Source organism: Seriola aureovittata, chromosome 24 (genome assembly GCF_021018895.1).
Source record: "Seriola aureovittata isolate HTS-2021-v1 ecotype China chromosome 24, ASM2101889v1, whole genome shotgun sequence".
In the NCBI taxonomy this organism is placed as follows: domain Eukaryota; kingdom Metazoa; phylum Chordata; class Actinopteri; order Carangiformes; family Carangidae; genus Seriola; species Seriola aureovittata.
This window is the reverse complement of record NC_079387.1, coordinates 12,199,480-12,225,380: the sequence shown is the minus strand read 5'-3', so window position 1 is coordinate 12,225,380 and position 25,901 is coordinate 12,199,480. Positions and strand designations below refer to the sequence as shown.

General features: G+C 40.3%; 2 protein-coding genes across 3 annotated transcripts; one reads left to right on the top strand and one right to left on the bottom strand.

Moving 5' to 3' along the window:
- Positions 1 to 601: 601 nt before the first annotated feature.
- Positions 602 to 14,865, bottom strand: vps16 (VPS16 core subunit of CORVET and HOPS complexes). Of its 2 annotated transcripts, XM_056370191.1 has the most exons (25): positions 14,697 to 14,865; positions 14,127 to 14,215; positions 13,947 to 14,038; positions 13,264 to 13,392; positions 13,029 to 13,173; positions 12,835 to 12,950; positions 8,660 to 8,779; positions 8,508 to 8,563; positions 8,308 to 8,397; positions 8,017 to 8,188; positions 7,759 to 7,890; positions 7,532 to 7,659; positions 7,341 to 7,376; positions 7,139 to 7,247; positions 6,860 to 6,994; positions 6,146 to 6,254; positions 5,969 to 6,066; positions 5,696 to 5,800; positions 4,982 to 5,059; positions 2,358 to 2,444; positions 2,079 to 2,161; positions 1,892 to 1,988; positions 1,672 to 1,775; positions 1,422 to 1,586; positions 602 to 1,234 (listed from the first exon to the last, which is right to left on the bottom strand). In XM_056370191.1, the coding sequence occupies exons 1-24, from the start codon at positions 14,744 to 14,746 to the stop codon at positions 1,445 to 1,447; spliced, it is 2,502 nt and encodes an 833-aa protein (XP_056226166.1). In that variant the 5' UTR covers positions 14,747 to 14,865; the 3' UTR covers positions 602 to 1,234; positions 1,422 to 1,444. The 2 variants fall into 2 exon arrangements, with proteins under 2 accessions (XP_056226166.1, XP_056226167.1); XM_056370192.1 differs by lacking the exons at positions 13,264 to 13,392; positions 13,947 to 14,038; positions 14,127 to 14,215; positions 14,697 to 14,865 and adding an exon at positions 13,208 to 13,219.
- A 2,967-nt stretch (positions 14,866 to 17,832) lies between these two features.
- Positions 17,833 to 25,801, top strand: cavin2b (caveolae associated protein 2b). The gene is made up of 6 exons (XM_056370390.1): positions 17,833 to 18,216; positions 18,935 to 19,075; positions 19,982 to 20,083; positions 22,354 to 22,620; positions 22,701 to 22,853; positions 23,037 to 25,801. The coding sequence occupies exons 1-6, from the start codon at positions 17,971 to 17,973 to the stop codon at positions 23,400 to 23,402; spliced, it is 1,275 nt and encodes a 424-aa protein (XP_056226365.1). The 5' UTR covers positions 17,833 to 17,970; the 3' UTR covers positions 23,403 to 25,801.
- The last annotated feature ends 100 nt before the right edge of the window (positions 25,802 to 25,901 follow it).

Here is a 25,901-nt window from a genome sequence, read left to right as displayed (position 1 = left end):
CATATTTCTTCTAATAACTTACACTTACACCTAAAGAAACTGGGGAAGGGAAAATAATTTTTTAAATCAGGCTTGAATAATATTTTAATGTGAAGGTGATTTATTTTGTTAAATAAAACTTTAAGTACATTTTTAAATAAGTTGAAGTTTATTGCCTCCCAGTGGTGAAAATTCACACTAACTACACAACACACTGTGCAGTATGAACAGTATAATCTATATTAAAATAATATTTTCTTATTCATAATTTTATCAACACTTATTTCCCTCCATTGAACTTCATTTTGAAATAATTTGTTGTTTTGGATTTTTAAAAATGTTCAGGACTGTGATTTAAGTGTTGATGAATAACATCACCACAACTTTACTGTAACAGAACTTTCATAAACATACTACAACCACCTATCATGTGACCGCTTCATACTTGCCATGTGATAACAGCTGAGCAACTCTCTGCTGAAGAAGAGCACAAGATGTGGCTGAAAGCTCTGGAAACAACAACCAAGTTAAATCTCAAAGTGAGAATTAAGTTTCAAACTCAAAAGAATTCAAAATTACAAACAGAAAAAAAGAAACAAATAAGAAATTAACAAAAATAATATGAAACAAAACATTAATAAAACTTTAATAACTGAAAGGAAGTTCACACGGTGCCTCAGTAAAACCATCATGAGCTCAAACACACGGACTTTCCTGTAGCTTCTTCACAATAAAACATCCCGCTCGTTCTCTGGCACAAAGCTTTTAATGTGAAGCAGCAGCAAGTGTTGGTTAACATGAGCAGTAACTGTACACAGCTGTGATACTCCTGAACCTGAATCCATCACTAAACAGTGACACTGATGTGGAAAGGAGCGCAGGACAGAACCTCAGTGATTCAATGACCGCAAACGTCCGGCTGTGGTCCTGCTACGGCACGGTTTCAGTGTCCACAATGAAAAATTTGGAGAAAAAGGTGCGAGACATTATCAGTGTTAGCAGTGAATTAATAGAGACATGACGGGACATGCAAAGGTCCTGGATCAGACTTAAACTGGGTACCACAGGAACAACTGTGTGGGTAGGGGTTAGACTGGATCAGTTACTAGGCTATGATTGGACAATCACGGTTTGAGGGAGAGGATACATTTTGCAGGTGCCGAGACTGCCATGAAAACCATGTGAGACAGTAGAAAGTTTGGAAGAGGCTGCTGAGAATGTTCAAGACTCTGTCCTGAAAGTCTGGAGTCTGAACCTGAAGCAACACAACCCAAATACAAACACAGAAGAAGAAAGAGCTGTAAGTCACATCATCTGACTGACCAATAATCAAGCATTTATCATGGGACATTAATACACACCAAGAAGGAAAACCGGTTGCCATGGCAACTCCCCTGGTATCACTCAGAAAATAAATGGAGGATCACTTTTTGGCAGCATACCTGTACATACTCTGGATGGAGGATCACTTTTTGGGAGCCGTGGCTTTGGCTCGGTTCAGCCTGTCAATCAGCAGCCGGTCAGAGGTGGAGCATCTAGAAAGGACCGCCCCCATCTCTGATTCGTTCCTGCGCTCGATCGCAGCATCCGCCGCTCCCTCCAGGTCACTGACAGGGAGAAGAGAAGAAGAAGAGTTACATGAGTGGTCAGGGCTCACCTGTCTGATGATGTCACAGGTGCGATCTGTCTTACCTGACAGCCAGGTGTGCTTTGACTTTCTGCTCAGGTGTCACCTTGGAAACGTACTTCTTGGCTTCATACTTGTTGTTGCACTTCATGCAAACGTCAACAAATGCCTGAAGAAGAAACAGAGCAAAGACTCATGGGAGATATAGTTCTAACTTTATTTAAATAACTAACACTAATCGTTGTTAAATTAACAACGTTAATGGGGGATGGGGCTTTCTCTTACCAGGTAGCCAATAGGAGACTTCTTGCTCTTAGAGAACTTCTCCAACTCCTCCCACTCCTCCTTCTCTGCCAGAGACTTCAGCTTCAGCCACCAGTACCTGCACAGGTGAGACAGACAGGTGAGAGAGAGAGACAGGTAGAGAGACAGACAGGTAGGTATCTGTGACATTACCTCCAGAGAGTTTCACCTTTTGTCAGGTACTCTGAAGTCTCTGTAAAGTTGTTCTGCCTGTTTGTGAAGTCCTAACGCCAGCAGAGCCTCCATAGTCGCCTGGAGACAGGACACAGGAAGTGACATCACCAGTGACTACTTCCTGTTCTTGTCTTTCATTGGTCATATTTATTTAAAGAAACAACCCAGAGGTTGACAAGAAAACATTAACAGTTTGTGCTGCAGCGAGAATACGATCATTTTATTAGGAACGGTGTGGAGTCATCTGCAAACATATCTCTACAACTTTATCTACCTGTAGAGACAGTCCCAGTAGCCCCGCCCCCTTCTCATCATCCAGTTTTCGTTGAAAACGAAGGAGACGCATCTCGTCCTCTGTGGCCTGGAGACAGAATGTTTTTGATTAAAACTGAATAACGGGGGGCGTCGTGTAGCGTAGTGGTTTAAGCAGGCGGCCCATGTGTAGAGGCTACAGTCCTCGCTGCAGTTGGCCCCGGTTCGAATCCCGTATCGGACGGCCTTTCGCTGCATGTCATTCCCCCTCTCTCTGCCTCCCTGTTTCCTGTCACTCTCCACTGTGCTGTCCATTAAAGGCATAAAAGCCCAAAAAAATATACTTTAAAAAAAAAAAAACTGAATAACGGAGGTTAAAATTAGGTCTGTCACCTTTCTGTTAACTCAACGCTACACAAACAAACTACCTGTCGGACAGACATGATGTGAACAAATACTCATCTTTTTGCTTTATGAACGGTAACAACAGTCCACCGACACATTTCCAAACATCTGAATAAGACAGAGTGATAGCTCTTATATAAAACCCTCTTTGAGTTTCAATTCAACAGAAATCATCATCCAGAGAAAACATCAACCACAGCAGTTTTGTTTTGTTAATTCTCATGAACAAACAGCTGACTGAACCTGAGATGACATCGCTGATTAAACATTAATTACCACTAGAAAATTCCAGGGAAATTTTGAGTGCCACGGGGGCTACTGCCGGGATGAGTACATGATTTATTTCCAGTGTTCAAAAGTCACCCTGATCATATTCTGGTTTTGAGAAATGTCTTGATATAAAAGACTCTGATATAAAACAATGTCACATCCCTCCATCATGTATTATGTGGGAAATATCTCATATTCTGTCTTGTTTTTTTTAAATAAAACAAGAGGCAACATGTCTACAAACTGGCATTTAAAGGGTTAAAATCCTGAAAACTAATAAACATTTGGTAGGTTTGAGCAGAACTGAAGTGGTTTAAGAGATGTATGCAAAAAAAAAAGCAGAAATAAATATTGATATATGATAATTTTATAGCATTTTCTTTGTGTGTCCTTTTTTGGACGCGAGGAACCCCAGAGGGTACAAAATGTGTTACCAGTGTATAATAGACCTGTAACAGTAGCTGACATTAGATTTTAAAAATATGTAAAAAAAGACACTTTCTTGCAGAAATCCAAACCTTCAGCTGTAACACAGCCAAAATGATCAGCAAATCAAAAAAGAAAAGCGAAGAAAATGTCCAAAAAAGGACAGAGGGACCCCTGAGGGTTAATAAATCCCATGAACCGCTATTTAAATTACGACTATTATGTTTTTTTCGGTGCTAAATTTAACATTACTGGGGAGGAGAGCAACGCGACTAGAAGTGACAGCGAGAGAGGGCTAGTAGCTTCTCCTCTTCTCTGTCTCAGCGGAGACCGTCACAACTTCATTCACTTTTAACAAAACAAAACAAAAAGCTACGAAGGAAGCAGTAAATGGACTTACATATTTAAGACCTAACTAAATGTCATTTAAGACCTAACATGTGGCTAATGTAAAGCTAGCAGAGCTTGGAGAGTTGGTTGTCTGGTTGCTAGGCGCACACACACAGGTCAGGAGCTGCCGTTGCCATGGCAATGTGAAAATCTGCCCAGAATTTGGCTTCTACATGGCTTCAAACAACTGCAAATTATGAGAAAACCGTTACTACTTTTCAAAAACCGAAAAGACCGTGCCAGACACTGAAGCCAGAGGTTTCTACAGTCTCTATTTTATTCAGATATTCCTTAAAATGAGTGAGTAAGCTCAGTGCGAAGACAGACTGAGATTCTTTTGAAAGAAAAAGACGATTACATTAGGTGTCAATGAGAGTGAGACAGGTATTGCTGCCGGACTCGGCACCCCCGTTTAAATTTTGTGCAGACCCTGCCTGTCAAAGTTACATTTTATGAATCCCAACAACTATGTCTACATTTTCAGAAAGAATTATTTGTCTCCTTTTTACGGTTTGGCCGCGAGCTCGAGTTAAAAATAAAAATAAAGGTTATTTTTTACTGCTTCACGCACTCTAGCCAACTGACGCTGTCACTCTAACTTTGAAGAAAAAGTGATTTGCACTCCTCCTTTGAGTGCTCACAGTTTGAAAAGTTGTTATGTAAAAACAGTTGTAGTGTTTTTGAGAGAGCAGAAGTTTTCCTCCGTTTTATAGTTTGAATCACATTTCTACGTGCAGGTATGAGAGAGCTGGGTGACTCAGAAAAAAGGTGAAATTTTGTGGGTTTTTAAAGAAAATTCCAATGCATTCCTAATGCATTATTTATTCCCAGTATTTTGGGAATAACTTTGGGAAAAATTTGAATTTTAACACCAAAAGTCATAGCACCTCTTTCGCGATCAAGACGCAAAGCTGCAGGACGAGTTACATGCCAAAATTTGGCGGAAGAACAATAATAAGCCTGAGGAATATGAATAGATGCCTCGGGGCTCGGAGCTGAGCACCCGTGGCACTAATTATTTTTAAACAGCACATCATCCATACTCACTGAATACAGTATTTACTACACTTAACCTCAAAACTCCTGCACGTTGTAATACTGAACACTAACTTTTTAAGATCATGGGTTTTAATACTAATGAATAATGTGTGTTACCTTCGCAGCGAACTCGTTCTTGGCCTTGTTATACTCGTCTACAGCACTCTGAAGGAGAGACAGACGGCTCTCCAACCTCTGCAGAGAAAGAGACATGTAATAATCAACTGGTTAGATAATATAGCGCACGAACACACGTTTAACACAGACGCTCAAAGCTGACAACAATAAAAACACAATAAACAAACACAATGCTCTGATGTTAACGACCTTTGAACTTTCAGGTTTGTAAGATTTATTCAGAAAGAAGAAAATAAAAACATGATGGTCATTGATCAAACACGGGACAATTCAATTTATGACAGGTGTCTATATGTGAACAGGTGTATTCACAAAATTCCATGAAGTACTGTGAGAAAACATCAGTCTTGTTTTTATAACTTAAGAAAGAACAACAGAAAAAACATGAATAAAGAGACTGATTCATCTGGAGTTATTATTATGAGTATATATTATATACATTAATTAAACACACACTAACTTTTTTTTTATTGGTTAGGTCTTTATCATTTTATACACCATGATGCACTCCTACATTCATCTTTCAGATATATCTGACTCATCATTCTCTCAAATAAATAATGTCTTTCTTCACTGTTTCACAGCCTTGCAGTAACGAGTAACAAACAGTAATGAACAGTTAGTGTTAGTAACTAACTGTTAGTGTTAGTTACTAACAATTATTGTTAGTTACTTGACTTAACCTGTTGTTACCTTCTCTCTGTAACTGGCAGTAACATAGTAATTGGCGAGCTCCTGATGATCATCATCCTGGTTATAAAGATCCTTCAGAGTGTCCTGTTCTTGCAGCTTACAGAACTGACAACACAGAAATGAATCAGTAAATCAATCAATAAACCACAGGTTGATCACTGTATATGTGTGTTCTGGATACAGATGAATACAACAGTAAAAGACCAGTGAAATCATGAAGAATCAGGAATCATTAAGGTGAACGAGCAGAGTGATGAAGGTGAAGATGTGTACCTGTCTATAGAGGCTGAGAGCAACCGGTTGGTTCCTCAGAGTCATGAAGAAATCTCCTCTGTTCATCTCATTCTTTAGGTAACTGACCACTGTGTACACTGACAACACATAGATAGATCCATCATTGACATCATCTGGCTGTCAGACAGGTAGGGGGTGGGGCTAACAGAGACTCACCCAGGTCAGTGTCTCCACTCTCCACAGCTTTACTTAGAGCCAACTGACTCCTCTTCATCTTCAACAGCAGAGGAACCTGTTCTCCAGAACGAGCCTCAAAATCCAACAACTGACAGAACAGAGAGAAATGACCATGATATTAATAATACTGTAACATAACATCAACAGTACTATAATATCTAAAATAAAATAATAACCAAAATACTATAACATCTACAATACTGTTACATCAACAGTACTATAATATTGAAAATACTATATCTAAAATAAAATATCTAAAATACTGTAACATCAACAATACTATGATATCTACAAGATAAAGTCTTATAAAATACTGTAACATCAGGAATAAAAAAAGACCAGGCTTGTTGCTCAACTCTCTCATAAGTGCATCAACCTGAACATCACAGCACCACAAAGACCAGAACTTATACTGTCATTAACAGCTGTGATCAGCTGTGATCCACTGAGATCAACTACGATCAGCTGTGATCAGCAGTCTATAATGATGTTAAACCAGACGGATTCTCTATGAAGTTCTGCAGCCTCCATTTCTATGGAGCTTTAGTCTGGAGGGTCATCATAGATGATGACATCATCAGGAAGTGACATCAAACTGAACCAGATCAACATGTGGTTCAGGTCTGACTCAGTCAGGAATCTGAGGAAGAGTTTTTGATGTCAAGCCCTTGGTTAATAAAAGTCTGAAGTTACCTTGATGGCGAGCTCAGTACGTCCACATTCATAAGCTTTCGCTGCAATGTGGGAGTAAGAAACACCAGGTGAGTCTCCCACCTTCACACACACTACGCGAGCTATGGCCTCGTCTGATAGGTCCTTCTGCTGCACCTGGACATACCCAAACACATCACATATCAGTACATAAAAATGTATTCTGAAGGAAAGTCTTAAAACAAAGAAAAAAAAAATATATATATTCATAATGATATACAAGGAGGTGGGGTCAGAGGAGACGAGTGAGGATCAGTTTACCTTGCATGAAGCCCAGTGTTTGAGGACTCTGCTGACTCCCTGATAATCAGGAATCTTCAGATAACGACAGATTTCTATCGCCAACGGATAAAACTGTCGATACACCAACCTGAGAGACAGACAGGTGAGAGAGACAGCCAGGTGAGAGAGGCAGACAGGTAGCAACAAGAAACACACAGACAGGTTGGATCAATTAACTCACCTGTCTATCAACACCTGTAGAGTCATTTGTTTGAATCTAGGGTCAACAGTCAAGGAGTTTGTCACCACGGTAACAAAGTGAATACAGTGTGTTTCCTCCTTGATTCGACTGAAAACTGTTTAGTCAGGAGTCTACTCCTAAAACACAGGACAGCAAATCTCCCATGATGCACCTGTGGTGTGTGAGGATACTGAGTGTGTGTGAGCGGCAGACCCACGCCATTCTCTCTGACAGCATTCAGGACTCGGAGTTCTCTGCAGGTCAACACAAACTGATCCGGACTGAAGTCAGTCAGGAAGCACTTCCCAAAGGACGCCGCCTGTTGGACGAAACACCACATTACACTGTCACATACTGACCTGAGATCAGTTCACATTCTGACCTGAGATCAGTTCAAACAGTGATTACTGTATCTTACCCTCAACAGGGATTTCTGGGTGTTGGTGTCGTATTCATGACCTGCCGCTTCCACACACTGTCTGACCGCTTCTCCCAGCATGCTTTGCTCCTTAATCTCCCTCAGATACTCATCAGCCTTCTGACTCGACTTCTACACACACATACACACACACACACACACAAAATCTTAAACCTCTATCAGAATAACTTCAGTCAGACATTCAGACAGACAGATGTTGATTCAGACAGACAGTCAGACAGACAGACCGGTGGGCACCTCGTACTCCCGATGGGCCTCCAGTAGCAGAGCTCCAGGAGCCATGGATGCGATCTTGAAGATGTCCTGACAGACCAGAGGAACCTCCTGCAGCAGCTCCTGATTGGTCGAGCTGATGATCCGAACTCCGTCTAGTTCTCCCACTAAGACACACGGATCATCGATGGGGAACCTGGGGTCAGGTCAAGGGTCAAACAGGGGTCAATGGGAAGCATCCTAATGAGTTAGGGTCCCACTACAAGTCTGAACTGGTTTGTTACTGGTCCCAGTCTGAACTGGTTTAAAGGATACTGGATGGTGTCACTACAGACTCCAGCCACCAGGAGGAGTCTGTCCCACATAAGCACCACAGACGGCTGCTGACTCTTTGGTCTGCGACACCTTGACAGGTAGAGAGAGTGAGACAGTTAAACAGCCAGACAAGTAAATACATACAGAGAGAGAAAATAACAGGAAAGCAGGTAAACAACAGGTTAGACAGGTAAACATACCAGACCATCTGTTTGGGTGTCGTCTTCTTTTTGGTGTCGACTTCAATCATTTTGTCCTACAGAGACAAAAGAATGACCTGTCAGTCATCCATACAGACCCCGCCCCCTCAGGGAAGACATCTAAGAGCTGATTGGAGAAAGGAGCAGCTCACCTGGAGGTGGGAGGGGCCTGCCCACAGGTGTCCCGTGTCAGTGAAGAGAGCCAGGTATTTATAGCTGAAAGACACAGACATGTGGACGATACCATCCTGAGGACTGACACCTGGAGGACACTGAGACAGACAGACAGGTGAGGTTAGATACCCATCTGTCTACCTGTCTGTGCCTGTCTGTCTTTCTCTCTTTTATTTGTATTTTTCCAATTAAACAGGTTTTATTGACATGACATTTTCAATGAAAAGCACAATTGTAAAAATATTGACAAAAAAAATGTCAATATTAATATAATAAAATTCAATGGAATTATAAATAGAATACATTGATAATGAAATAAAGAAAAGGAAAAAAGCTATAAAATTATATACATACATACATATATATACACACATATATACACACACACATATATATATATATATACATACACACATATATATATACATATATATATATTATATATATATATATATATATATATATATATACACACATATATATATATATATATATATATATATATATATATATATATATATATATATATATATACACACACATATATATATATATATATTATATATATATACACACACACATACACACACAGTTGTGCTCATAAGTTTACATACCCTGGCAGAATTTGTGATTTTTCAGAGAATATGAATGATAAGAGAAAAACTTTTTTCCCCCTCATGGTTAGTGGTTGGGTGAAGCCATTTATTGTCAAACCGTTTCTCCTCTTTTTGAATCATAATGACAACAGAAACTACCCAAATGACCCTGATCAAAAGTTTACATACCCTGGAGATTTTGGCCTGATAACATGCACACAAGTTGACACAAACGGGTTTGAATGGCTACTTAAGGTAACCATCCTCACCTGTGATCTGTTTGCTTGTAATCAGTGTGTCTCCTGACAGACCCTTGCATCTTTCATCCCGGGCTGCACTGACGTTTCTGGATTCTGAGTCATGGGGAAAGCAAAATAATTGTCAAAGGATCTGCGGGAAAAGGTAGTTGAACTGTATAAAACAGGAAAGGGATATAAAAAGATATCCATGGACTTGAGACTGCCAATCAGCAGTGTTCAAACTCTAATCAAGAGGTGGAAAATGAGGGATTCTGTTGAAACCAAACCACGGTCAGGTAGACCAACAAAAATTTCAGCCACAACTGCCAGGAAAATTGTTCGGGATGCAAAGAAAAACCCACAAATAACTTCAGTTGAAATACAGGACTCTCTGAAAAAAAGTGGCGTGGCTGTTTCAAGATGCACAATAAGGAGGCACTTGAAGAAAAATGGGCTGCATGGTCGAGTCGCCAGAAGAAAGCCATTACTACGCAAATGCCACAAAGCATCCCGCTTACAGTACGCCAAACAGCACAGAGACAAGCCTCAAAATTTCTGGAACAAAGTCATTTGGAGTGATGAGACCAAAATTGAACTTTTTGGCCACAACCATAAATGTTACATTTGGAGAGGAGTCAACAAGGCCTATGATGGAAGGTACACCATTCCTACTGTGAAATTCGGAGGTGGATCGCTGATGTTTTGGGGATGTGTGAGCAAAAAGGCACAGGAAACTTGGTCAAAATTGATGGCAAGATGAATGCAGCATGTTATCAGAAAATACTGGAGGAAAATTTGCACTCATGAGCCCCGAAGCTGCACATGGGACGTACTTGGACGTTCCAACATGACAACGATCCAAAACACAAGGCCAAGTCGACCTGTCATTGGCTACAGCGGAATAAAGTTATAGCGTACATACGTGGTCTGACATCAGTCACAAGTCATTAAGGAAGTTCATTATAAGGACATGCAGAGTTACGGACCCACAATTGACACTTTGCGAATCTTCCCACCATCAAACTATCAGATTGATAGGAAACAGAGACAAAGGACCCCTCTTCCAAAAACAGACCATGCTTTTAGCATGTCCGAACGACACAGAACCAGAATTAAAGGTCAAAGGGTCAGCTCCAGAGGATCAACCAATGGACACCAGACAACTGGAGAATATAGGCAAAATCTCCAGTTTGTAACAATAAGACTTTGTCTAAAGATATTTGATTGTTTCTTGTATAGGACAAGTAACAACAAAAGGACTGATTAACACCAAGGTGTGAATCCTGGCCTGTCTGTGCCATGCATGAACACACGCGCACGCACGCACGCACGCACGCACGCACGCACGCACGCACGCACACACACACACACACACACACACACACACACCAACCTCTCTTCCTCTGTCCCTCTCTAGATAAGAGTCATAAACTACAACCCACATTCCAGTCCTGGGTAGTGACCAGCAGAACTCTCTTCACAGACACAGATCTGAGGAAGACTGTAAAATTAAATATCTAACTGTTCTCTAACTCATGAGATGTTCCTATGCAATAGTTTAATCCCAAACTTCTATCCCATAGAATGTTTGAAATGTAACATGTAGATTTTAAGACAATGTCCTTCATGTGACCATACTCAGCATCCTTCACACAAGGTAACACACTACATGACATCCAGAATGTCCATATTATTATTATTACAGTCGAAGAACTGCTGTGTAATCCATATGTATAGACCATTAGCTTTGGGAAATGTTTATATTGTTGTTTGATCAATTAACCACTTGTATAATAATAATTAATAATTAATTCCAGGTTTGAAGGATGTAATATGAAATCAACACTCCTATTACTCCTCTCTGCTATTATTAGTGCAAGTAGTTTTATGTTATTTCATTTAATGTTTTGTGGTCATGGTGGAAGAAGGATGTGCGAGTTTATAAGTAAACTCTAGATTTAAATTATTCTAAAGCTCAGTGGATAATTACTCTCTTCTCCAAGTGGAAACACGGGAGAAGATGGGTGGTGCCCATGAAACATGCGCCAGCCCCCAGGGGATGAAATTTTGTCGACATGCGCAATCTTTTATTTTTATAAGCCAAGTCAAGACCAACTGAACAAAAGCAACAGAAGTGCCTCAGAGTAACTTTGTAACTTTTAATCATCATCAAGTTTTCCTTTTTGAAGATTTTGACAACTTTAGAGTCATCTGGTCAACACCAGTCTCCTCAAATCAACCCACAAGAGACACCAGCAGATAACATCTGCACGACCTCCTGCAGAGAAGCCAAGCAGAAATCAAGAGTACCCGAGACAGAAAGTCTCCTGGCAAACTCCACCAGAGCTGAACCGCTGAGACACTGGCAGAATCCGTCATCGTGATAACGGGACACGGCCTCCAGGAGAATCCACCCAGATCCTGCGTCTCCAGGGTTACCACGGCAACCACAGCCACCTGGGTTCCAGCCGAGGGTCTCCAGCTACAGCGCAACTCAAAGTAGGCCGGTCTTAACACTCTGCTCATGACTGGGTTGATGTCGAAATATATCAATATTTAATCATCAAACCTAATTCGTAGCTGTAGTATCATTAGCTGTATAGCCATAGTGTATAGCCATAACATATCCTCTCCCACCATTGCCAACTCATCACACTGCTCATTTCATTATTATTTTCATCTTTATGATTATTACACCTTGCATTTACTCTGTAGATAGTAGTTTAGTTAAATAAACTCCTTTATTTACACCCAGTTGTTGTCCTGTTGTATTCTTTTGACGTAGAGACTGGAGATCCATTGCATTGAGAAGTCATGGCTTCCGATATGAGATTGATAAATTTGGCAATGAAGTAATTCATTGTTGTCCTCCTAGAGGACTGGTGCCCCATTTCAACGAGAGTAAATCCTAAAATATGGCTTAACGCTACAAAGTGAAGGTTCTGGAGTGGCCATCTCAGTCTCCTGACCTCAATATCATTGAACCACTCTGGGGAGATCTCAAACGTGCAGTTCATGCAAGACAGCCCAAGAATTTACAGGAACTGGAGGCTTGTTGTCATTATGATTTGAAAGAGCAAACACAGTTGTTTGATAATAAATGGCTTCACCCAACCACTAACCATGAGTGAAAGAAAAGTTTTTGTGTTATCATTCATATTCTCCAAAAAATGTCCAAGAAATCAGAAATTCTGCCAGGGTATGTAAACTTATGAGCACAACTGTTTACACACATACATAATCACACACACATAAGTAGAAGCAGTTATCAGAAAAAGGAGATGGTGGTCTAACTATCTGTCTGTCTGTCTGTCTCACCACAGCAGTGCAGGACGTGCTGTCCAGGATGTAGAGTTCAGGTCCGTTGGACAGAAGGACTTTAGTCTGTCGGTCCTGAGTGAGGACGACCCAACAGGAAGGCTTACCATGTAGACCTGAGGACAGATAGACAGGTCAGAGATAGAGAGACATAATGACAGATGAACAGAATCACACAAATAACCAGGTGTTACCAGGAACTTCAGGTAATCTGCGGAGCTTCAAGTCGTCAATATTGGTTGCCAAGGTTAAGCGAGAAGAGCCTGTTACTATGGCAACACCTGTCCCATATGGAGAGTGGAAAACTTTGGCCTCCAACACCTGACTCTGGACGACTTCCTGTTTAACACAACAACCTAGTTAACAGACAGACCTGACCCATACTGAAGTGGTTAGTTAACAGATTAGTTAACTAGTTAACAGACTGACCTGACCCATACTGAAGTGTCTCTTGAAGGATCCAAACAGATCGTAGATCAGAACTGATCCGTCTTCCTGAATGCACAACAACTCGTCACTGACCGTCCAACCCAACTGGACCACAGGACCACTCTTCCACTGAGAGAGAGACATGTCAGAGAGAGACAGGTCAGAGAGAGAGACGGGTCAGAGAGAGACAGGTCGGAGAGAGAGACGGTCAGAGAGAGAGTGGTCAGAGAGAGAGAGACATGTCAGAGAGAGACAGGTCAGAGAGAGAGAGAGAGACAGGTCAGAGAGAGAAACAGGTCAGAGAGAGAGAGAGACAGGTCAGAGAGAGAGACGGGTCAGAGAGAGACAGGTCGGAGAGAGAGAGACGGTCAGAGAGAGAGTGGTCAGAGAGAGAGAGACATGTCAGAAAGAGAGACGGTCAGAGAGAGAGAGAGACAGGTCAGAGAGAGAGGGGCAAGTCAGAGAGACAGAGAGAGACAGGTCAGAGAGAGAGACAGGTCAGAGAGAGAAAGAGAGACAGGTCATTTCAGACTGTACAACAGAAGATAAATGATGAGAAATGTGATTGGTTAATAAATGAGAAGTGTGTGTGTGTGTGTGTGTCTGTGTGTGTGTGTTTTAGTCAGGACAGAAACTGATTGGTCAGTAACATTAACAATGAGAAAAAGTGTGTTTGGACTCACAGGGAAACTGGCGATGGAAACTCCAGACGCAGAATAAATCTCCAACTGTGGACGAGAACTTGGAGAACGTCTGTGAGGTTCTCTGAGGAGAGCTGAGAGTGAGAGACAGGTTTAGAGAGAGAGACAGGTACAGGCAGACTGTGTGTGTGTGTGTGTGTGTGTGTGTGTGTGTGTGTGTACCTATTGGTCCTCCATACGGAGCTGCAGCCACCAAACTGTCTCTGAGTCCATCCCGTAGGTTCCAGCACATCTCGTACAGCTCCGTCTTACTGCACACCGAAACATAAGCATGTAAACACACACTGCGTTTAAATGTCTGTCATTTTAAAGCTGCTGTGTTTCTTTGTGACGTAGATAACACATGCTAACCTGCCTGAACTCTCATTCTGATTGATTGGAGTCTTCTGCTCAGTTCGTCATTAATGTAATGAGATCACCTGTTTCATAAATATAATCAATTTGATACACCTGTTTATGATTTCTGTCTGCTAAAAGTGCTAACAGCTAGCGGGAGTTTCTATATCCATGCATCACACACTGAAGTTTAAAATAAAACTAGCATGAAGTTACCGTGAGTGTCACATGATCACGGTGACGATGCTAGCAGAGCTAAGACACTTTAAAACCAGTTCCAATAAAAACACAATCGGCTGTTAGATGACGGCTAACAGTTATTAGCCTATTTCCAAGGGTTTAACTGCTCGGCTAACGTTAGCTGCTGTCGGACCGATAATGCAGAGATAAACTAACCGATAAAAAGCTTCTCCCAGCGGGTTCCAGTTGGCTGTGATGAATGCCATGACGTTTCCCCCCGGAGAGAAGAAAATACCCTCAGTTTAACGACGAAGGTTCACCGTTAGCTTTAGCTTCAACAGTCAGATGATCAGCAGCCACAGCTTCTTCTTCTACGGCCCAATGAGCAGCACTCCCTCTCTGTGTTCGCCCCCTGGAGCCCAACACGCGCCTCACAGGGCGAGGAAACGCATTATATAAAAGTTTTACACACAATGAGGGTGAAAATAAAACCTGTTTAAGTCACAGGATAAAATCACATTGTTAAATACAGTAGACAAAAAAATAATAGTTTGACCAAAAACCCCCCAAAATTTGATCTATTTCTTGATCAGTCAATGTGATGACTTATAATTTCATCAATTAATAATTTACATTGTAACACAGTAAGAAATGATCAAAGCGTCTTCAATTTATTTTATTAAGAGACCAACAAAACAATGAAATAATCTGTTTTTACATTAATGTTAAGATTGATTATCAGTTTTTGATTAGTTTTCTGTTGAGCGACTAATTGATTATGGACTACCTGAAATGAAGAGATGCCTTATCATTTGATACCAACTGATCAGTCAGATGATTTAAAGCAGAAGTGGAGCATCAGTATCACAACAAATTCACAGTAACTGACTGTTATTAGTGATCACTATACTGATTGATTAGTGTTTGATAAGTGTCCCTGATCAGTTACAGCAGCCTGTGTATAAAAATGTTAAATATTATAAATTACTATGAAAACAACTATTATAATTGTTAATAGTTTCTTCTGAAATGTTTTAAATTAACATTATTAGTGTATTTGTTATTATTTTTAATATATATGTTACTTCACAGTCACATGTCTGTAAAGACCTGATGATGAAGGGTTAAAGTTGTGTGTTAAATCCTAACATATTTGGACTTAAGTTTCAAACTAACTCTGTAACTTGAGTGTTGAAGTTTTCACCTGTCAAAAGAAGAACAAATAGTGTAAAGATGTTATGTGACATATTCTAAACTGTTTAAAAGAAACAGGTCTTTAGAGTAAGGAGTCGTTTCTACGCCCCCCCCCCACCCACCCACCCACCCCAGATTGTATGAATTCCATGATGTGATCGTCTCTTCCTGTTTCCACGTCCGACCTTTACACTCCTGAGAAACATGTCCTCCCATATCCATGTGCTCTGACTCTGTTGTACTGATAAAGCCTTACACAAACCACAAACTCAGAGTCGCATGATCTGACTCATCATCATCTGACTCCAATTTATGAAGTCTAATCTTTAGTAAAAACCACTATTTTTATTTGGCAACCCAACATGCTTTAATTAATTATACTAAAAGGAGGACTGAATCCTTTGGTACTACTTGAAGACTTGATCCTAAAAGGGATTGAGGGTTAGGTTGGGGTTAAAATGTAACACTCTGAAGAGTGTTATGAGGGGCTCTGGCACAAGGTTATCATAGATGTTAAAAAAACACTTTAGCACAGGGGGGCAGCGGGAGTTGTTAGGATTAGAAACTAGGTTAAAGACTTGGTCCAAATCAACCCAAGGTTCCTATAAAGGTTCTCTTAACTTCCCCTAAGATTCCTCTTTAGTTATCCAATGGTTCTCCAAAAATCCCTCTGAGGTTAACCTGAGGTTCTATTCAGGTTGCCCTAATATTCCCCTGCTAAGGTTCCCACAGTGGTCCTCTATCACCCCCCCCACCCCCACCACCATACCCCCCCCCCCCCCCCCAAAAAAAAATGTATCTGTGATTCTCCTAATGTTCCACTTCAATCAACTAATCCTAACCCTGTTCTCTCAGGTTCCCTCAAGGAGTAACTTCACCCTAGGTTCACCCTAGGTTCCTCTCATCTTCCACTTAGGTTCTCCAAAACTTACATGAACTTACACTATAACCCCAAGGTTTCAATACATTTAAAATTTGACCCTAACATTTAAAAAGGTTTTTAAAAAGTTCTGGATCCACAAAAACACTTGTGATAGCAGCTAAACTTTCCACTAAACTCCATTTAAAATCTGTCACTTTTTAAGATCTACTGTTCAGAATTTTCATTCTCTTTACTTTTAAGTTTTCTTTACTTAACTTTAAATTCACTGAGGCCGGGTTCTAAATGTTGTTCTGTTCTGTGTGTGTAAAGTCTTTGCTTGTCACAAAACAAACCAGTTTTCCATGAACTGACGGCGAGAGACATTAACACACAAAGAGAGGAAGAGGGAGAGAGAGAGAGGCTTCCTTCCAGATGACTTCACCTTAAAAACATGAGAGAGAGAGAGAGAGAGAGAGAGAGAGAGAGAGAGCGAACACAAACACTTCCCTTCAGCCCTGTCGTCATGGTAGCAGACTCCTCCCCCTGGGTGTGGTAGAGGGACACTAAAAACTCAGAGAGTTAACCCTTTCAGCTCAGTTAATGAGGTTTTCATCAAATTCTATTATTTTTTTGTTGTACGATTTAGATGAGATAATTCGTTTTTTCATATTTTACTTATTTACTTATTTTTTAAATTTTTTAAATTTTTGTATTTTCAATTTTATTTATCATGAACTGAATCTTAAAATTATATTATATTCAATCTGTATTTATATTTATTTAATTCAGATGTATTATATAGTACATAGTATACAGATGTATTATATAATATATAATTTTAGATTTAGATTTAAAGTTTTACTACTGTTTTTTGCTTTATGGGTTTCTTTCTAATGTATTCTAATAAATACATGTACCTGGATATTCTCACCTATTCAAGGTGTTTTTCATTTTTATTTATTCTATTTCTAAATTACATTTTAGGAGTTGTGTCTTTTATAATGCTTCCTATAACAGTGTGTTTGTTGTTGTCAGTTTGATTATTTGAGTTCAGACTTTTGATTTTGACATTTCTGTATTTTCCACTAATCTGAGGTTGATGGATCAACATTAAACCTTTAAATAAAACTAAACTCTTTACATTGAAAGTTTCTTCATCTTCAATAAAGGTGCAGCCTGTCTATATTTATACAGCTCAGTATTTTATCTGTGGCAGTGAAGGAGTTAAAGGCGTGGACGTTTCCATAGTTGGGAAGTTAGACGGAAAGTTTTCCTCTGAGCCAACCAATCACAGATCAGCACACACAGAGAAAGAGAGAGAGAGAGAGAGAGAGAGAGAGAGAGAGAGAGAGGAGGCGAGGTAGAATCTACATTGGTTTTTTGCAGCAAGGAAAGTCTTTGACAGTTTCGAGTTTTTGGTTCAATAGAGTCATCATGGTGACCACTGAGACCCACCAGAGCCAAGACCTGCTGGTCCCCCCCAAGAACCAGGATCTACAAGACCAGCAGGACCAGCAGAACCAGCTAGAGGAGGACCAGGCCTCCCCCATGTCTACCCTGGCAGGATTCGACCCAGAGAAGATGAATCAGGGTCCTGTCAACGCCATCACGGTCCTTACTCTGCTGGACAAACTGGTCAACATGCTGGATGCCGTGCAGGAAAACCAGCACAAGATGGAGGTGAGAGAGGGCTGGGCCAGTCCAGGACACCAGGTCTGAGTGTGGGACATATTTACAGACATGCCTTCAGTGTCAGGGCTGAAAACCAGAAATTCCTGTCCAAACCAAAACCCACTTAAAAACATCTTGATTGACAGTTTCTCATTATGTTCTGTCTGACTCTTTCTCATGAATCTGATTTTAATCTAAATTTATTCAAACTTCACAATTGTAGCTGCATGTTAAAGAAGCTGTGTGCCACGTTTTTGCTGTGAGTGGATTCCTGACATGTTTTAATATGAGTATTGTAAGCGTCTTTACTGACAGAGATTTAAGTTAGTTTAAACCCTACAGGCGGATTTCATCTCATCTTGCTTTTCATTTGTATTCCTGTGTAAACAAAACATATGTACAGTGGGGTTTAAGATTGACCAGCTGCTCTCTTTCCTCACTTCTCTCTGTCGTGTTTATTTCGACTGTAACTGTCAGTTAAAGGTAGAATATATGATGTCATGCATCAATTTGAAAGTCTCCAGAAACACAAACAGTTTCTTCACTTTGACCTTTTGCTGCATTTTTAAACAAAAGTTTGGCTGAAAAACAAAAATCTGCCTCCAGACAAACTGGAACTACTTCCTGTTTCTATAGTGATGAAGCTTCAACCTAAAATCTGTTTGTAGTTTACAGATCACGTGGTAATGTTAATAACATGTTAGATTGGTCATTTATTGTGTTTCAGGTTCACCAGGTCGAGATGGAGGGTGTGGTCAGAGGGATCCAGGCTGATATGACCAAACTGTCCAAGAGTCACAGTCACACCTCAAACACCGTCAGTAAACTGCTGGACAAGAGCCGCAAACTGTCCGTCACCATGAAGGAGGTCAGTAGATCATACCTGTCAATCAAACTAGAGGACTGGAACTGGGAGATATATAAATCTGCCACATTTATTAATTGTTGTTGTCAACAGCCAGGGTTTTTCCTGCATAGAGAATTGGGAGGTGGCCGCCTCCGTCAAATTTCGTGCGACCTCCGCCTCCCGACAAAATTCTAATACTTGTTTTCTCGGTACTCGGTGGATTTGACTCAATACAGGAAGTAATTTGTCCCATATTTTCATTCATGTCATGTCCTCAAAGTGCTGTGAATAATGTAATATCAAGTAAAAACAAACCAGTTGCCACCTTTTTTCACATAAAAGGTGGCAACCCTACAGATGAATATTATCTCTTTTACATCCAAGCACACCCAGCTTCTTGAAAAGTTTCCCTAAATGAACGTTATATCCCATCATGTATGTTTTTTTTTTTGTAGAAATGTCTCAAATCACAGATTATTTTAAAGAGAGTTCAAGAAGAGGAGCATCACAAGGACAGGTGAAACAGTGCAGAGTGCAGACATCATTAGTTCTTTGCCAGGACTGACAGTAGGCCTAGTTTTCAACCACAAGTGGAAGGTGCCAGTGGAGGAGAGGATCAGAGTGCGAGAGAGGAGTCAAGGCGAGAATACCAAGTCTTTAGGAGTGTATTAACGAGTGTATTAAAGCCCACGTTTACACGATTTTAACATCAGTTTTTATTAATCTTCCAAGATGTTCTGAAAAGCATAGAGTGAGTGCCGCAAGGTCATACGGCATAGTACCACCCCTGACAAATTTTCGGTCAGGAAAAACCCAGACGGCCTCTTTGATTGGACTAGTAATGACCTGTCTCTCTGTTTAATGTCACTGCTTTTTATCTTACCTGTCACCTGTCAATCTACCTGATATAACCTCGTGTTTTTATAGGTTCGTGATAAAATGGAGCGTCAGGGTGTCCAGGTGAAGAAGCTGGAAGCAAACCATGCCCACCTGATCAGCAGAAACAACTTCAAAGTCCTCATCTTCCAGGTCAGTGGGACCATATACACTGAAAGCAGGTCAGTGGTTAGGGGTCAGGGGTCAGGTAGAGGCTCACAGTGAAATGTGGAGCAGGACTATCTGTTATTATAGTGTGATGCCTCAATAAGGTCAGAATTCTGCAGCCGAGACATCAGTAAAGTCTCCATTAGTCCATTCTTAAATCTTGGTTCAGGTTAGTCTAATGAAATCGAATGTAATCTACTCTGATCTAATCTAATCTAATCTACTCTACTCTAATATAATGTAATGTTATCTACTCTGATCTAAATAATCTACTCTACTGTAATCTACTCTAATATACCGTAATCTACTCTGATCTAATCTCATCTACTCTACTCTACTCTACTCTACTCTAATCTAATGTAATCAAATCAAATCTGATCTAATCTAATATACTGTAATCTATTGTAATATAATATAATATAATATACTGTAATCTAATCTGATTTGCTCTAATTTGATTTGATCTAATCTAATTTTATCTAATCTAATCTACTCTAATATGGTCTAATCTGATGTAATCTGATTTACTCTAATATAATCTAATCTCATCTCATTTGATCTACTCTACTCTTATCTAATATACTGTAATCTAATATAATATAATCTAAAGACAAACTATATAAAAGTTTATCTGTCTTGACCATCTCAGCTCCTTCTGCTCGTTCTCCAGCTCTTTCAGTCTGTGGCCTTATTTGGTCATAAAATGCTGCAGGAAGTGAACTGGAAAACTTTTATAAAAAACACTCTGAATGGACAGTCATCGCATGGTCTGGTAGTCATGGTAACAGTCAGCATAGAGTAATATACAGTAAGAGTGGGATATCACAGAGTGAGTTTAGGTTTTCTGTTTCTGATGGTGAAACTAAACCTGGTTCTAACCTGAACTTTAAAACTAAGACTGATGCCAACGCCAACATGTCCTCACATAGCTCACAGTGTAGAAATGTCCTCATAGAGCAGAAATGTCCTCACAGTGTAAAACGCATCACTCACACTACAATCACTACAGATAATTGATAATGGCAGGTAACAACAACAAATTATTGGTAATTCCACAGAACTGGTAACTAAACGTCACGTTTTCAGGTGACAGATTTTAACTACTAGTAACTATGCGCACTTCTAGGTGATTAAAGGTAACTATAACTACAGGTGAGAGGAGATTTGTACAGGTCACAACAGGTAACTTTTAGTAAAGTATTGCTGTCTACAGGTAAGTACAGGTGGTTGTGGAACAATCTGCTCAGTCAGATGTTCAGTGATGTTTGTAGTAAAACAGTAGTAACTGGGAGTAAATCTGTCCCTGCTGTACAAAGTGTTTATGTCAGTACTGCAGTATCAGTGTGTACATGTGTGTAATATGTGTGTGTGTTGAAGTATCTGCTGACTGTATTTCCGTCTTCTCTCACTGACACTAAACATTCCTGTACCCAGCATTCCTCAGTGCATGAGTTAGTGTGTTACAGTGTGTATTATGTGTTAGATTGGATGTGGTTCTTTCTGCTTTTTAACCCTGTCACGCTTGTTCTCTTTCTCAGCGCAGCGCTCCTGGTCTACATCTTCTTCAGTTTACAGAACAGAGTTCTTCCAACTTTGTTTTAACAGTTTCTCTTTGTTCGTTTGTCTTTCAACATGACAATGACACCATGCACAAAGCCAGGTGGTCCACATATTTTTAGGTTCACATAAAGTTCTCCTTTGGTTCTGCTAAGGTTGCTCTGAAACCCACCAAAGCTTTCTCCAAGAATCCACTGTGGTCCCACAAAGCTTCCTCTAACATTTTCCTATGGCTATCCTAAAGTTCTCCTACTGTTTTAATAACATTCCCCTTTTGTTCCTATATAGTTCCACGAAAAGTCCCACTAATATTCTCCTTGCTTTCCCATGACTCCCCTTACATTCCCCAAATTCCTGTAATGCCCCTCCAAGTTTCCCATAAATATCCTTTGGGTTCCACACAGCTGGCTCTAACATTCCAGTGAGGTTCCCTTAGGGTTCCTCCAAGTTTTCCCTAATATTTCTTAAAGGTTCCTCGAAGATTCTCTCAAGGTCCCAGTGTAATTCCTATAAGGATCCACCAAGTTTTCCGCTTTAGTTCCTCTAAGGTTACATTGAGAATCCATGAAGACCCCCCTGACATTTTTCCTCCTCTAAGGTTGCCCTCAGGTGACATTAAGGTTTACCATAAAAATCCTCTACAGTTCCTCTGTGGTTCCACTAAAGTGGGGTTCTCCCCAAAATGTTCTCTCCCTCAGGAGGAGAACGAGATCCCCTCTAGTGTTTTTGTGAAGGATCCTCCACCATTCCCTCGTGATGAGATTGTGGAAGAAGCTGAGGAAATAGCACCGGGCATTGTTGATGGCAACCGGTCCCAGGAGAGTGGGCTCCATACCATCGACCTATCATCTGATGAGGACGTCGGTCTGGAGGCAGAGCTAGAGGAAGAGGAGACATGGCCTCATGATCTGGAGAACATGGAGAAGTCCAGAGCGGAGAAACTGAAGCGATCTAGTCTGAAGAAGGTCAGAACCATGGCTGAAAAGGTTCAAACAGACAAGTGCTCAGTCAGAGAGACAGGCGTGTAACAGTCTTTCCTTTGCAGGTTGACAGTATAAAGAAGGCGTTCTCCCGGCAGAACATCGAGAAGAAGATGACTAAGATTGGAACAAAGATTGTGTCTGCGGAACAACGAGAGAAGATCAAACAGAAAACCTCAAGCCTGAAAGTTTCACCTTTGACCTTCAGCATCCGGAAGGTACTGAGATTTTTGTCACTGGTTATCCTCCATGAATCTGAATATTAGCAAGTGTTCTAAGGTTCTCCTAATATTTTCTAACATTTTTACTAAGGTATTCCTTAAGTTCCTTTAAGGTTCCCCTAAGGTTCCACTTAATGTCCGAAACATTCCATAACTTCTGAATCCTGTTTGTGTCTTCAGCCTCGCAGCAGCTCGGACTCTCAGCCTGCTGATGTCTCCGCTCAGACCGGGGAGTCAGTCATCACTGAGGCTGAAATCCAGGTGTCCCCACTGAGCGACACTGACCAGGAGGTCCCCTTCACTGAGGTCCATGCCCAGCTGGCCCCAGCTGAGCAGGAGGAGAAACAGGAGGAGGTGAAACAGGAGGTGATAGAGGAGGTGAAGGAGGAGGTGAAGGAGGGTGAGGAGGTGTCAGTTTTAGGGGAGGTGGATTTGTCGGTGGTTTCAGAGGGAGTCAGTCAGGAGTATGCTCTGTCATCCACTCTGCCTCAAGAGGAGAAAGGAGAGGAGAGAGGAGCAGAGGAGGAGAAGGAGGAGGAATCCTAAACACTTGTCAATATTCAATTAAACCCAGATTAATTATCCTCTAAGCTGAGTTCTGATCACTCCAGATCTGAACAGATTCATTTTCTGTTAAATCCTCTTCTTTTATTTATCTGAGAATTAGTTGTTCAGACTGATATGAGGCTACAGCTAGCAGCTGTTAGCTTAGCACAAAGACTGGGAACATGAGGACTAACTCTCAGAGCGGAAAACAAAAGAGGATTTACCTGAATGTGGAACTGTTCCTTTGAAGTTCAGAGCTCAGATTTGTTTTGTGGTTGATATATATTTCTCTTTTATTGATAAACCTCCAGACACACACAGGGTTCGGATATCTGATCATGTGTGCTGACATCATCACATGTAAACCTGAAAACTACATTCTCCAACATTTTATCTTTACAGGAACTGAGGTCAATAACAGGCAGTTTCCTGTTCTGTTACAGTGTTTACACAAAAGTGTTTTATGACGTTGGAGAATTTTATTGTTTAATTCTTCTACTGATCTGAAAACCTAAGAATAAATAAACACTTTAAAGTTGGAGATACATGGTTTTGACAGGACAGTGACTATTTTCATGTTTAACATTCAGTTTCCTTTCTATTTTTATTCTTGTTTTCTGAAACAACAGCTGATTGATATAAATGTGATAACTAATAATCAGCTGATCAATCACAAAAATAAAACATTAAAACATTTGAATTAGTGGAACCCAACTGAAGCAGGCTGTCAATCATCCTGATGATGGCCTAAAAAGCACAAACTCAGGGATCATGGAGGAAAACATGGTGCTAAACAGAACCCTGCTACCAAGGTTCCTCTTGGATTTCCCCAAGGTGGTCCCACAAAAGCTCTTCTTTGGTACACCCAACATTTTAGGTTCCTCCAAGTTTCCTCTAACATTCCTCTATGGTTGCAAAAAGGTTCCCCTAAAGTTTCTTTTAAGTAAGATTGCCCAAAGGTTCACTTTAGGTTTCTTTAAGGTCCAGCTGAGGTTCAACTAATGTTCCCCTAACATTCACCTCAAAGTCTCCAAAGTTCTGAAGTTTTCCCTAAAGTTCTACTGAGATCTTCCAACATTCTTCCTAAAGTTCCCCTAAAGCTGCGTTTCCACCACAGGAACTTTCCCCAGGAACCAGGAACCTTTCAAGGAACTATGTGCGTTTTGACCGCAGGAACCAGGGTCTAAATTTTGTTCCGGGTTAATTGATCGAACCCCCAAAAAGTACCTGGTCAGGGGGTAGGACTTTCCAAAGGTTCAGGAACTTTGGGGGTGTGGTCTGCAGTGCTGAACATTTCTGACTAGTTGAGTACTCATTGCATTTTATTTCATTCGCAATGTTTAAAAGTCCGCAGGGAGCGAGCGAGTGAGCAAACACATTTTCCACACTATGAAACAGGTCTGGGAGAAGGTAAAAAAACTGAAACAGGACTTCAAAATAATAAAGGATCACAACAACCGGATTGGCTAGGGTTGCCACCCATCACATATAATATGGGATCGTCCCGTATTTGAAAATAAAATGCTGCGTCATGTATTGAATGAATAAGGGACACAATTTGTCCTGTATTTTCGTCCATGTTATGTCCTCAAAGTGCTGTGAATAATCTAATGTCAAGTAAATATTTTGCATAATCTTCCTGGGACCTTAGGCCATAGTGGAAACTGTGGGCCACAGGAACCTTTTAGTTCCAGGTACTTTTTGTTCAAAACGCAGCTTAAGATTCCCTCAACATTCCACTAAAGTTCCTGTAATGTTCCCCTAATGTTCTCCTGAGGTTCCTGTCATTTTAGTTACTTTGTTACTTTAAATATCTTTAACTGAATATATTAAATATGTTCTCTGATGTTCTGTCTGCTGTCTGAAACATTTTCTCTGATAAACAAATTAAACCAGCTCATAGAAAGTCTAATAATTAGTTTTCATGTACCAACCAATTGATCGATCGATCAGTTTAATCTTCTACCGTCTGTGTGAGTAAATGTTATTTTATTGCCTCTGCTGATTTCTATACTGATCAATAATCAACTTGTTGTTTCTTTAGTTACTTATTAAAAACGCAGAAGTATTAATAACTGTAACAGTGACGGTTAAACTGATCAACACACCGGATCAAACAGATTGATCAGTGAGAGAGTTGACTGGAAACACCATCAGTTACAAACACACTGATCATATTTAAAATCAGCTGTGACATGTTTAAAATAAACTTCAATAAAAATTTCAAACTGTTTGATCAGTTTAACGTTACTGACTTTTTTATTTGAACACAAATAAAAACACTGTGGTGCCAAAAAACCTTTCCTTTGACTCACCTGTCCGACTGTTAATCAAACATAAACAGGTGTGTGAAATTCTCTTGAACTCTCCATATAACCAATAAAACCTATGTAACCATGTTTGTGTTTGTTGTCTCTCATTCTAACATCACTTTCACTTCAAAGGAACTGAAGATCTCTGGGTTTGAAATGTCTCAGTTTTATGATGTTTTATAATTAA

Excerpts from the sequence above, each read along its gene's own strand:
- vps16 (XM_056370191.1), bottom strand. The coding sequence starts at position 14,746 with ATGGCATTCATCACAGCCAACTGGAACCCGCTGGGAGAAGCTTTTTAT. Across the intron at positions 2,162-2,357 it reads TACTGGGACTGTCTCTACAG|GCGACTATGGAGGCTCTGCT; the intron begins GTAGATAAAGTT and ends TCCTGTCTCCAG. Across the intron at positions 1,989-2,078 it reads TTCAGAGTACCTGACAAAAG|GTACTGGTGGCTGAAGCTGA; the intron begins GTGAAACTCTCT and ends TCACCTGTGCAG.
- cavin2b (XM_056370390.1), top strand. The coding sequence starts at position 17,971 with ATGGTGACCACTGAGACCCACCAGAGCCAAGACCTGCTGGTCCCCCCC. Across the intron at positions 18,217-18,934 it reads AAAACCAGCACAAGATGGAG|GTTCACCAGGTCGAGATGGA; the intron begins GTGAGAGAGGGC and ends ATTGTGTTTCAG. Across the intron at positions 20,084-22,353 it reads TCAAAGTCCTCATCTTCCAG|GAGGAGAACGAGATCCCCTC; the intron begins GTCAGTGGGACC and ends TCTCTCCCTCAG.